Below are 13,199 nucleotides of genomic sequence, written 5' to 3' on the forward strand. Positions count from 1 at the left end.
ATCAGGTCCGACAGGTACTCTCCCAACTAGACCATCAGGAGAAACTGATACTCCCCAAACTAGACCTTCTGGACCCACAGAAACTCCTCAAACAAGACCTTCAGGACCCACAGGAACTCCCCCAACTAGACCATCAGGACCCACAGGAACTCCTCTAACTAGGCAATCAGGACAGACTGGTACTCTTCTGACTAGGCCATCACGACAGACGGGTTCTCCCCCAACTGGTGCATCAGGACAGACAAGCACTCCTCTAACTAGGCAATCAGGACAGACTGGTACTCTTCCGACTAGGCCATCACGACAGACGGGTTCTCCTGAAACTAGACCATCAGGCTCCACAGGAACGCCTCCGACTAGACCATCAGAACTGACAGGAAATCCTCAAACTAGACCATCAGGGGTGACAGGAACTACGATGCTAATTACAAGAGCTACTGGTGAAACTGTCACCAATGGTTTCTCGGGACTGACTGGAACCCAACAAACTGGGCCATCGGCAATACCAATCACCAACGACTTTGTGGAAGGAATACAAGCTAACAGGGCCTCAGTTCCTGCAGCAAAACAACTTCCTCTACCAGATGGAATTCAGACTTTGAAAATAAATACTGAAGCTAAAGCCTTGAAAGGTATGTCGTTTTTCACGATTTTTTCTGAAAAATCTTAGATGTGCCATAATTTGAAAGCCTTTATTCAATAAAATATATGATCTCATTGCAGGTGGATCAACTCTTTTTGCTTTAAATAATGACGAAATTGGCAGAAGGAATAATGACAAAATTGGTACAAATAATGCAGTAATTGGTACAAATAATGCAGAAATTGGTAAAAATAATGAAGAAATTGTTAAAAATAATGCAGAAATTGGTAAGAAGAATAAAAAAATTGGTAAAAGGCATGCAACTGCTATCAAAGAGAGAGTCAATACACTAGGGAAAGTGGTTCTGAAAACCCCAGGTGATCATGCCGTGTTTGGTTTTCAAAAGATACCAGCAAAGAGAAAGCGTGAGGGAGTGTGCTCCAAGATCCGTAATTTCCTTCAAGGACGGTTCTCTTCTGTTATCAACAAGTTCTGTGCTTAGAACAATTGGGCTGAGGTCTGCACAGCTTTAAACATTTTCATGATGGCAAACTAGAGAATTATTAGAGGCTGATTCTCGAGTATGGATTGGGATGCCCTTTCTGTTCTTCAGTTCAAACTACAGAGATGTTACCCATAAATATCAAACAAATTCCATCAACTTGAAAGGAAAGATGCTGAAGCTTTGTCTGAAGAACAAGGGAGGATTCTATTTCTTTCGAGTTTGGTTGAGTATTTTGTGTTTGCTGTCATGAAAATTATAACTTAACTCTTTTGTCATATTTTTTTGTATTTTTACTTGGATCTTGTATTGTATATTGTTATTAAATGAATATCACCCAATATCAAAGCAGCTTTGAGCAGTGATCGAGGGACAATATCAAAATCTTTGGGTGGAGTGAAAATCTAAGATTATGCACACTGATATCAGCTATCCATACCACTTTTAAGATATGAAATTTTAAGTGCAGTGCTCAAAAAAATGATTAAATCAGCCAATGTATGGCCAATCCTCTATAGATCATTACTGCTCTGGATCAATTTTGCCTTACAGCTTACTGCAATTGGACCCCTCCCATTAATGCCCTTGTAGGGTAAGAAATTTGATTGATGTAACTCTCTATGATTATACCTATGGAAGTTTAAGGTAGTTATAATGGCGATAATTTTTTTTATTCTATGAAACTACTAATGAAGATTTTCTTTTGATTTAAATGACAATCTCATTATTAATCTCAATTCACAGAACAAGTGGTTTTAGACATGATTGTCATGATCAACTCTACAGCCAAATTTTAAGATACACCGTATTAAATCCTAAATCCATCACATCACAATAAATCTGCAGGGGGTCTTACTTTAAGGTGGAAAATCCTAGAATGTATCCCAATCCTAACATGATCCTTATCACATCCTTATTTTGCTTTAATTTTTACATCCTGAGAACACCCAAGCAGGTGTCTTCATTGTTTTATGAGATATACCATCTTTAAGCCACCAAATCGTATTATCACTGAAAGTTCTGTGCCTATAACCATACTGAGTTAAAGATATTTTGAACTAACCACACATACCGTTTATCTATATTCAGTGCACATTATTACATCCTAAAGACACCAAATCGTGTTTTCTCTGGTGGTTGGTTAAGAGAAGCACTAATACTGAGTCCAAGAACTGTTCGGGTGTCAGCTGGATCGATGACTCCATCATCCCATAATCTGCAAGGATAAAAACAATAAGAATATCATCCTTATCTTAATTGTCATCATCATCAGCTTCATCTTCACTCAGCATGGATCATCCCCAGCAAACTGACCATGGTAAAGATTAGCCAAAGACGCCAGCTTTCTGCCATGGTTTCTTTCAGTTATAACAGGTTTTAGAAAAGCTACAAATATAAAACCCACCTTGCACTAGAATAATAAGGATGTCCTTCAATTTCGTATTTTTTGATCACTGGCTCTTTTAAAGCTCTTTCTTCTTCTTCTGTCCACTGAAATAGCAGAAGTCATTTCGTTAAGTTTCATAAAGACTGAGATGAACTAAAGAGGTACCCAAGAAAAACCAAAAAAGCCGGTGGACCATGAGTATCAACACTGTAATAAACCCTGAGCAGATCTCAGCTTTTTTTGCAAGGAACAAACTCAAAGTACCGGTAGACTAGTATCAATATTAGCTCTGTGGACTCTCAAAAAGTGGTGCCTAGTTGACACACCCAGTAGTAGTGTGGAATCCAATTTCATGGCATAGCGGCAACTATTGTGGTACATTCACTGGCTGTCTTACCTGTTTGCCCTCTCTCTGTCGTTGATCCCTGGTAATTTGGGCTAAAACATTAGCTGCCTGCTCCCCTCCCATAACTGATATTCTCGAGTTGGGCCACATGTATAAAAATCTTGGACTGAAAACAAAAAGATAATGTCTTCTATATCAGAACAACAAAACAAAACCGGAAATCCAAACAACATACTGGCAAAACATTGGTAGCAGCTTATGGACCTTTCACATGAGGAAGAATATTAATCATAAGAGAGGAAGTATTTCATTATGAAAAGTGGTATCAGGTGTCTAGAAGAGTAAGCATACTCTGCCACACCCGTCATAGCTTACCTGTAAGCTCTGCCACACATACCATAATTACCAGCTCCATACGAACCCCCTATTATCACAGTAAACTTTGGAACTTTAGCACACGACACAGCTGTCACCATTTTAGCTCCATTTTTAGCAATTCCCCCAGCTTCTGCTTCTCTGCCTACCATAAAACCTGAGGAGAGAGAATATAATCATAAACAAAGCCTCGAAAGATGGTATGATGATGATGATTGTGAATGATTGAATGGTTGAATGATATTGTTTGTTTGAAGAGGATGGTGATGATACTAATGATTAAGGATGATGATGATGATGATGATGATGATGATGAATATAATTCTTTTTAGAATATTTAATCTAACTTACCTGTGATGTTTTGTAAGAAAATTAAAGGAATATTTCTCTGTGAACATAATTCTATAAAATGTGCACCCTACAAAATAAAAACAAAACAGATCAATCGAAATTGACTAATTTTATTTTTCAGACCCTAAAATGAATGATGGCTAACGAAAAGGGGTATCGGCCATGCAGTATTCAATGATGCAAATTTTGTAAAGACTATTATATTTTGTTACCTTTAATGCTGATTCTGAAAAAAGGACACCATTGTTACCAATAATACCAACAGGGTAACCCCATAGTCTGGCAAATCCTGAAATAAAGTTCCATAATCATGAAACATTGACAGGGGGCAATATGTTAAAGGGCAAAAGTTCTTCATTTCTGAACTTGGCTCCTCTACAGCTTACTTCATAGCCCTCAAATCAAAAATACCTCAATTTACATCATTCCAATTATCAGTCGACGTCTTCCAATTCCATTAAAAGAAATATTCACCAACCTGTAACTAAAGTCTCCCCGTACATAGCTTTAAATTCATCAAATTCACTTCCATCTACGATTCTTGCTATTACCTGAAATACAACAATAGTGGTATGAACAGTCCAGTAGACCAAGTGACAGGCCGTAGTTCAGTTGGTTAGAGCATTGGAATCTTTACATGACAACATTTGTTTGGTTACGTCAAACCAAAAATGGTTGTTATCAGTTCTAATCATGGTTGGAGAATGAAGTTTGGTAACCTTGATTAAGTTCTTTGATTTTTTCCTGCTTATTTCAGATTTACTTCAGGGTAAAAGGGTGTGCATTATAATCGCAATTATACAGTATTTGACTGTCAAGTGAAACCAATGAAATTGGATCTCCCATAATGTTAAATGATCTGAGCACCTACCTCTCTTACATCAAATGTTTTCTTTAAATTGGCCCCAACGATTCCATAGAGTTCATGTGAGGGGAACAAGGGTTCCTGTGGGCTTTTTATGGTAACCTGAAAAACCAAGAATCCTTAAAATACTTTGTAGCATAACAGAAAATGTAACAGCCAGACTTTAATATAGTAAATTTAGCATGATGAAAAAAATGCAATGGAGTAATATGAAATTTTAATTGCTTTTAACTTACCCCTGGATTTTTGGTGTAATTAATATTTTTAACAGCACGTCTAGCGAGATAAAGAGCTTGCTCGTCATCCTCTGCGTAATAATCAGTCACCCCTGATTTACTACAATGTAATTTAGCACCTCCCAGATCTTCTGCTGATATCTCCTCCCCTGTTGCTGCCTTAACCTAAAATAGATGGAGAGAACTTAAAAACCACATAGTAAATCTGCAAGATCTGCCATTTTTAAATTTCTTACTTTGCAAAGGGGAATAACTTATAATATGTAAACTGAATTATTGCAAAATTTGAATTTGATTTTGATGCTGGGACAAAAGGTGCATTCAGTGTCAGAACACACCATTTGTGCGCATCACAAAATCCCAGAGTTGAAGATGGTAGGAATTTGATTGGTTGAAAGTGTCATCAAACAGATGAATGTTCAAGAAGGCCGTCTTTAGACCCTAGCTTTATTAAAAATCTAAGCTAATACAAACAGAATGAAAGTTTGCAAAATGTGAACAAGTTATAAAACTTACTAATGGTGGTCCAGCCAGATATATAGTGCCCTTATTTACAATAATACTTTCATCTGCCATAGCTGGTACATAGGCTCCTCCTGCTGTACACATTCCTAATACTACAGCTATCTAGAAATATAGTAGAATCCTACATTACTTGCTTTGATTGGTTAAAAATGACATTATTAGAACAGGACTGTGATAGAAAACTTGTTAGATTAAAATATCAGAAAAAAAGGAATGTAAATTACAACTTACCTGTGGAATTCCCTGAGCTGACATATTAGCTTGGTTATAAAAAATTCGACCAAAGTGATCTCTATCTGGAAAAACTCCATCTTGTCTGGGTAAGTTGGCTCCTCCAGAATCAACTACAAACAGAACAAAAATAGTTAATGCATCTGTGATAATAGTCCCATGGGACTAGGGGTACAAAGACTGATGAATTGGGGTTGAGATTCCAAATACGGAACAGACATAGGCACAAGGATCTGAGGGGGTTCTCCCCCCATAAATAAGTGACATTTCTATAATTATAGGAACTCCAGACATCTAAAGAAACATAAATGGCCCTGATACATGTTGAAAAAAAGCTAGAAAATCTCTTTAATAAAACTATGTCCTTACCTAAATATATACAAGGAAGGTTGTTTTCTCTAGCTATTTCCTGAGCTCTGATGTGTTTTTTGACTGTAACAGGGTAGTAGGTACCCCCTTTAACAGTAGGATCATTGGTCACTATCATACACTCTACACTATAATTATAATATTCAAATAAATAAAGACCAGCTATCAACCAGAGGTTATAAAGTATATTTGCAAAAGGGCATGCCAAACTAGGGAGACCATTATGGACAGTGAGAAAATTTTGTAATTTTTTCGCTAGAGGTTCCCTAAACAATATTGATCGCTGATAATCAAAAATGCTAATATGAATAATCATAAGCATTTGCAAATCATGTTTGACTGGGGATATTGAAATTCAAGACTCACTTACCCGGAAACTCTTCCAATACCCGTAATAATACCACCGGCTGGTACTTCATCATTACCATATAGTTCATACCCGGCGAGCTGACTCAGTTCTAAAAATGGTGACCTGTAATTGAACAAGATTTTAGTAAGGCATGGATTGAATAGTCTTGTGGTATAAAACTGAACGACTTGATTGAGCTTATGACAGATACCATGCAGAGTGTATTAAGGACAAAATTTTCTAGGGGTTTACACCAACATCATCTGTTTAAATCTGTCAACTTACTCTGGGTCTAATAAGTTGTTGATTCTGTCTCTAGGAAGCATTTTACCTCTTGATACATGTCTATCTCTAGCCTTCTCTCCCCCACCTGAAATACACACAAGTCAGTCATATTAAGTGGATATCAAAACAGACCCACAAAGACACATAATAACTGCAGGAACCACAGAAATTTAATTGAAAATCAAAAAGAAGCACAAGACATTTGGATTAACATGCTTACCTTGTAGAACTTTAGAGACAGTAGACCTCAAGTCTGTTACCAGAGATTTCATACGTTCATAATTCTCCTACAATTATACCAAAACAATGACAGAGACCAAGTGGAAGAGGTTTTAGGGACCCATGACAAATCAACATGCTTTATTTCAATGTTTTTCAGTTGCTCTGAGCCTTAGGCACAAGGAATTCTACCATTTTGAATCTCTTGACCTTAGCTAAAATGAAGCCACTTAAAAGAAGAAAGAAGAAAGAAGATAGAAGAGGGGTGGGTGGGTGGGGTGGGTGGGGTGGATGGTGTAGACGGTTCATCCAAAGATTGATTGAATAGTAAAATCATATTTCCAAAAACTCAAGAAGACTCACACGTAGTAAGGTTTGCATTCTGTGACTCAAAGGACAACATGGGATTTGGAATTTGATTTGACTCATTTTGTGTTTTTTGAGCTTTATTTTATTCACTTTTGGCTTTGGGCTCACCTTGTACTCTGCAGACGAAGTGTCTTGTTCTGTGCCAATTTTTGGAGCCTTATCTACTGAGAAACGTCTACAGAGTTGAAATTTTGTGTTAATCTGTCGAAACCAACTCAAATTTCGAGCTGTCACTAACGTTTTCATCTTATTTACAATGTCTTCTGCTCTTTTGCAAAAACAAATCCTAAAGTTATCTGCCCTTGAAACTAGTCCGACATTTTGTTTTCGTACAATCTACAAAATTCAATATTTCACTCCGAAAATATATTATCTTTGGTAATTTCTGTGGAAAATGTCTTTCCAAATTATTTATTTATATATAAATGACAAATTTAAGAAAAAGAATTCTTTAAAAAAGGAAAAAAATTCTAAAATTAGCTCTCGGGTCAAAGGTTGCCTTATTTGATGTACATTTTCGACTATCCAGTTCTTACAATTTTATGAAAAATCGCTAGAGGATTTAAGACGTGATATACGAGACTTTCAAAGGTAAACTACTGAAACGTGTGTCCTTCTCTATTTCAAAATGTCCTTCATAAAATATGCTCCAGAATGTCATTTTTCATACCAAAACTTGCCTTATGGCGTATTTTCAACTGCTGCAAATGTAAGTATTAACATTTTTGAGAATCATAACGATCTGTACATTTTTGCAAGTAAAATCGCATGTGCACGATTGATGATGCAAAGTACAAGGGATCAGCCCATGAACGAAACGTCTACCATTGGCTGATATTTTAAGATGAACCAATCAAATCGATCTAAATACTCTACTTTCATTTTAATTTAATGATGGGAGGGGGGTGGGGTTATCATATTAGAGAGGGGTGAGGAAATAATCTTTTGGGCCCTTTGTTTTGATTTTGAAGATTCATAGCTGATTCTGACTTCAATTCAATGTCGAATCATATTGGTTTTGGCACCAGAAACAATCGAAGCCTTTGGCACTTGGAACCGAAGTGCCTGGCACTGGAACTCACTTCTTGTAGATAAATTCTTAACTGCTCCATAGGGGCAGATCTATGTTGATGGAAAGGGTGCAACAGTTCCACAACTAGTAAAGTAAAAAATTAAGATAACTTATAAAGTCGAATGCCTACTTGTTTTTCATTAAAAAAAATGTTTGTTCTTTGTAGGATACGAGAAGAATTGGAGTTGCTATTGGTGACCAGATCTTAGATTTATCAGTAGTAAAGCATTTATTTACGGGTCCTATCCTTGCCAAGAATCAACATGTATTTGAAAAGGTAGGAACGGTTTGTGTACTATAAAGCACATCATATTTGAGGGCTGTTTCCCTCATTGCACACTGCATTTTCATTAGCTCAGCTGACAAGCTGACAAGATAAGTCATCAAGTCCAAAGTAGTGTATATATTTTTTGTATTTCAGTCCCTACTTAATGATTTTATGGATATGGGAAGATCAGCCTGGAAGGAAGCCAGACAAACTCTCCAGAAAATTCTCTCAGAGGCTGAAGGTGTATTGCGAGATGACGCCAACCTTAGAAAGAGGTATGTAGGTTCTGTTGGTACCTATTTAGCATCTTACAGTGTCAAAGTATTACAAACTCTGTCTAATACCTTGACATTAAGAGCCTCCTGTCTTGTATCACAGAAGTTTTAAATGCAGAGACTTGATCGGATTGGATTGTATGCTAGGGACACATCTAATGGTATTTGAAGATAAAGTTTAAATTTCTTAGTACAATAGAAATGTTAAACTAGAACCTGAAACATGTAGTTACAACTGACCTATTTCTGCCTGCGTCCCTATTGAAATTCCTATATTAAATGATGTGATTTGATTTCAGTGCCTTTGTGAACCAGTCTGAAGCTACTATGCATCTTCCAGTGAGAATTGGTGACTATACAGACTTCTACTCATCTAAAAACCATGCCTTTAATGTAGGCAGCATGTTCCGAGGCCCAGAAAACGCCCTCATGCCAAACTGGTGAGTTAAAATTTTCTCCTATGTATTGAATTGGCAGATCAGCAGATAGATAATTTTTCATATTAAAAAAATGCTTTTCACACAAAGAACTTAAAACTTTTCAGGACACATATGCCAGTTGGTTACCATGGTAGATCATCTTCAGTAGTAGTATCAGGAACTCCAATCAGACGTCCTAATGGACAGACAAGACCAGATGATAGTAAGTTATCTTCTTCTCTGCCCTATGATATATTAGTAAGTTATCCCCTGGCAAAATTTCCCTCATTGCACACTGCATGATGCTGCCCGTCTTCATCAGCTCAATTAGATGCAGAAGAGCAGGACATAAAACTCCATAAATGTCCATGTTTAAGGGTTATGTTGTATTTTATTTCAGCCAAGCCTCCAGTATTTGGTCCCTGTAAACTGATGGATATTGAACTAGAGATGGCGTTTATTTGTGGCAGTCGGTCAACTCATGGTGACCCTATTCCTATTTCTAAAACTGAAGATCATATTTTCGGTATGGTACTCATGAACGACTGGAGTGGTGAGTGTGGATTTTATTTTTAGTTTCAGTGATGGAAAAATCTCTTATTGCACATAGCTTTATAGTAACCCAATGTGGTTTTATACAGTTGAGGATCCTTTCTACCAGCTGGTCCTTAACCAATCCTCTTGGCATTGATCTTATCTGTACCCATTTACAGCAGGGTTTACTGGAACTATGAGTGAATATGACTTATTCAAGCTTAATAAAGCGGGTCACATGAGCATGATTCACATTATTTATTCTATCATTTCAGCTCGCGACATCCAGAAGTGGGAATATGTTCCTTTGGGACCATTTTTAGGCAAGAATCTAGGAACTACTATATCTCCGTGGATAGTGAGCATGGAAGCTTTAGAACCATTTAAACTGCCCAATACTCTACAAGACCCTACACCTCTATCATACCTACAACACAATGACTCTTACAACTTTAATATTAATCTAGAAGTTTCTTTAAAATGTAAGTTTGGAATTTCTTTTACTATGGTGGCTCAGTGAGTTCTTTTACTAGTCATATGTCTCACTGGTCAGCTTTGGGAGCCATGGTGGCTCAGTGAATACTAGGCTTGCTAACCTGAGGGTCTAGGGTTCAATCCCAACACAGGTCGAGATGATATCTTGTCAGTGATGAAAGTTTGAGGGGATGATATTGAAAAAGCATGTAGTTGTTCAGATGGGACTAGAGGAGAACACGTGTGCCACAGGCTGTGCATGTAGATGATATAAATAGAAATCTAAAACTACTAGGTAGTATAAACATGTCTTCAGTAATATTTTTTTTTTTGGCAGGTGAAGAACTCCCCAATCCTGCCACAATCATAAAGAGTAACTTTAAGGTAAGAATCATTTCGTTTAGATTAATATGTTTGCCTTCCCGTTTATTCAGTCATATTCATTTATTTATTCATTTATTCATTCATTCATTCTGTCTATTGCAGTACCAGTATTGGACAATGAAACAACAACTTGCTCATCACACTGTAACTGGTTGTAATATTAACAGTGGCGATTTGATGGGCTCTGGAACCATTAGTGGAGAGGTAAGGGCTGTGTTTGATTTCATGGTCTTGTTTGTTATGTCTGCTGGTATGCTTTATTAGATTGATAGTATAATACCTATGCCTATATCTATGCTTTATTTTTGTGTATTTAACCTAACCATACACCTGCTTTGTATACTATTTGTACTGTTCTTCTGTACATCTCTGGTTTATGTACAATTTATACTGTACTAAAGCACACTTCTGCGTTATGTACAATTTGTACTGTACTACCTTACACCTCTGCTTGCTGTACAATTTGTACTGTACTTCCTATGTACAGTATGAACTGTACAGATTACACCTCTGCTTTATGTACAATTTGTACTGTATTACCTTACACCTCTGCTTGCTGTACAATTTTTACTGTACTTCCTGTATAGCGTAAACTTACACCTCTGCTTTATGTACAATTTGTTCTGTACTGCCTCTGCTTTTTGCACCCTTTTAACCTCGCTGGCTTCGCTCTCTTTTGTTAACCCTCAAGACATCACCTGAAGTCCTCGTGAATTCACAAGACTTGTGGAGGTATGCTAATTTGTACACTTCTTTGGTGGTGGTTGTGATGATCCTAATTGCATGTTTAATGTCTTATCTGTTTGCTATATCTTAAAATAATTTACTGTTTTTCCTGTCAGTGATGCAGGGACTGACATGGAATAAGGGTTTAGCTGTTTGTGTGGGACAATAAACAAGGGACCCTTTGTGCTTCATGCACTTAATGAGTCATACATCTACTGTTGCAACTTTGCAGTGGCATCAAAAATTTTTTCTCTGAGGTGGTTTAGCAACTATTCGCCTAGCAAAGGACATTTCAACTGGCTATGAGTGGGTGTGGGTATATGGGTGTATTTAAGGTGATAACTGAACCTTATTGGCATTGTGTTGCTATAATGTTTCTACAGATAGTTATCTCCCTTGCTTTATTCATTCAGACAGAAGATTCATTTGGTAGTATGTTAGAACTGTGTTGGGCTGGGAAGAAGACTACTGACCTGGGAAATGGGGTCACAAGGAAATTCCTTAAAGACGGAGACGAAGTAAACATTACTGGTAAGGATTACCACCTTTGTGGTTCCTGCTCACTCAATTGTAGTCCAGGAAACTCTGACCACATCTCTGTCTGACCTCCCAAGCAGCAAACCATAAAGTCAACTGCCAGAGCATGTAGAGTCAGAGCTTCCTGGGCTTGCTCTTGAATTGGATTTTTGAATTTCATTCCCAATATTGGTCAAAATAGTTCTCCATATTTAAGTATGATTGATAATTCCCAAGCATTTTCTTTTGATTAGGCTGTATTAGATGAAATATCCTTTTTTTAACTTGTAGGTTTCTGTGCTGGAGATGGATATGTGGTTGGTTTTGGAGAATGTACAGGCAAGATCCTGCCTGCTCATCAGATGTAAACCTTACTATTATTAGATTTAACTCAAGTGCATTGTTGAACATATTCAGCCATAAAACAAAGATTGAATTAAAGTTTTCAATGACTTCCCTTCCTTCCTCCTGATACCGCTATACAACTGGGCAAGTCAACTCTCTGAAGATGGAATTCATTGAAAGCTTGAAGTTCAGATCTTTGCCAGCCTTAATTTAGGAGCAGCTATCATTTTATATTGGTTGTGAGAAATGAGAAATATTTCGTTTCTTTTTTTATTATTGAATTATCTAACAAATTAGTCTGTTTTGTGCAAGTGGTTGTTTTTGTTGTTTTTGTATTAAAGAGTATTAAAGAGGTGTTCTAGCTATGGTATGTGTATCATGCTAGTTTTTTAAATGCAGCGATTTGATTGGATTATCCGCTATCAAATACAACCAATCATAGTCCTGGACAGAAAGTCTGTGAACACAAAGCCATAATGTTGTCAGACAACTTCTATCTAGGGCTCTGATTGGCTATATTCGCTAGCATACAATCCAATCAAATCACTGCATGTTTTCGATACAAGAATAGTGGCTATTGCAGTCAAGGTATCAATAGGAATTCCGTAATAGCATGACATTGTAAAGATGTGGGATCCCTGATACACATACAGAGGCTAGAAAACTTTTTCAGTTTGTTTTGTCTTCTATCTAGTCATATATAACTATGCTTGCCATACTAAGTATTATTTTAATTTTGGGTGATTTTGTCTTTTTTTTTCGGGGATTATATATATGAGATTAAACTTTCTTAAAACATAGTTGACTAATTGTGTTAATTATGAAGATATTGACAGCCGGTCATTTGAGCTGCCATGTCAGTTATGTCTGGCAAATAGAGCCCAATCAACATCCCTGGTCTCAGCACTAATATCATTGCTTGAATATAACCTATTTAATTTGAGAATCTCATCTCTATATCCTGTGATGTTTTATATGTTGGTATATAGCTTTATTTGTTAATAAATTGAATATCCATTATAGAAAACCTCTGAAAAAGCAGGGATGATTTTAACTGAGATAATGGATGGTGGAATTATGGTTGATATGATAGGCATATATTATCTTAATTTGTAACAGTATTATATTTTTGGTGACAGTTATTATTTAATAAAACATTTATTTTTAAAATTCAGGTGTTATTAGCTAAAATTG

The 13,199-nt window shown here is 36.7% G+C and overlaps 3 protein-coding genes across 3 annotated transcripts in view; 2 read left to right on the forward strand and 1 right to left on the reverse strand.

The window, feature by feature from the left end:
• The window catches only part of LOTGIDRAFT_236773 (hypothetical protein), a gene marked incomplete at both ends in the record, with an annotated part of 9,662 nt that extends 8,577 nt beyond the window's left edge, over positions 1-1,085 (forward strand). The window contains 2 exons of the mRNA XM_009067876.1: positions 6-632; positions 724-1,085. Of these exons, the coding sequence (XP_009066124.1) occupies positions 6-632; positions 724-1,085 (989 nt within the window). The remainder of the gene's footprint in view (positions 1-5; positions 633-723) is intronic.
• A 652-nt stretch (positions 1,086-1,737) lies between these two features.
• LOTGIDRAFT_197533 (hypothetical protein) lies at positions 1,738-7,270 on the reverse strand. The gene is made up of 16 exons (XM_009067877.1): positions 7,101-7,270; positions 6,625-6,691; positions 6,405-6,489; positions 6,141-6,242; positions 5,771-5,898; positions 5,402-5,514; positions 5,162-5,272; positions 4,646-4,810; positions 4,416-4,511; positions 4,023-4,095; positions 3,757-3,833; positions 3,545-3,611; positions 3,194-3,350; positions 2,870-2,984; positions 2,491-2,576; positions 1,738-2,301 (listed from the first exon to the last, which is right to left on the reverse strand). Exons 1-16 carry the CDS (start codon positions 7,236-7,238, stop codon positions 2,184-2,186), a joined length of 1,698 nt encoding a protein of 565 aa, XP_009066125.1. The 5' UTR covers positions 7,239-7,270; the 3' UTR covers positions 1,738-2,183.
• A 315-nt stretch (positions 7,271-7,585) lies between these two features.
• LOTGIDRAFT_207382 (hypothetical protein) lies at positions 7,586-12,695 on the forward strand. Its single transcript, XM_009067878.1, has 11 exons — positions 7,586-7,701; positions 8,231-8,341; positions 8,486-8,607; positions 8,907-9,047; positions 9,152-9,249; positions 9,427-9,579; positions 9,836-10,042; positions 10,372-10,418; positions 10,521-10,622; positions 11,558-11,675; positions 11,952-12,695. Exons 1-11 carry the CDS (start codon positions 7,621-7,623, stop codon positions 12,026-12,028), a joined length of 1,257 nt encoding a protein of 418 aa, XP_009066126.1. The 5' UTR covers positions 7,586-7,620; the 3' UTR covers positions 12,029-12,695.
• Positions 12,696-13,199: the final 504 nt, after the last annotated feature.

The sequence above is a fragment of the Lottia gigantea genome, assembly GCF_000327385.1.
Source record: "Lottia gigantea unplaced genomic scaffold LOTGIsca_87, whole genome shotgun sequence".
Classification (NCBI taxonomy): domain Eukaryota; kingdom Metazoa; phylum Mollusca; class Gastropoda; family Lottiidae; genus Lottia; species Lottia gigantea.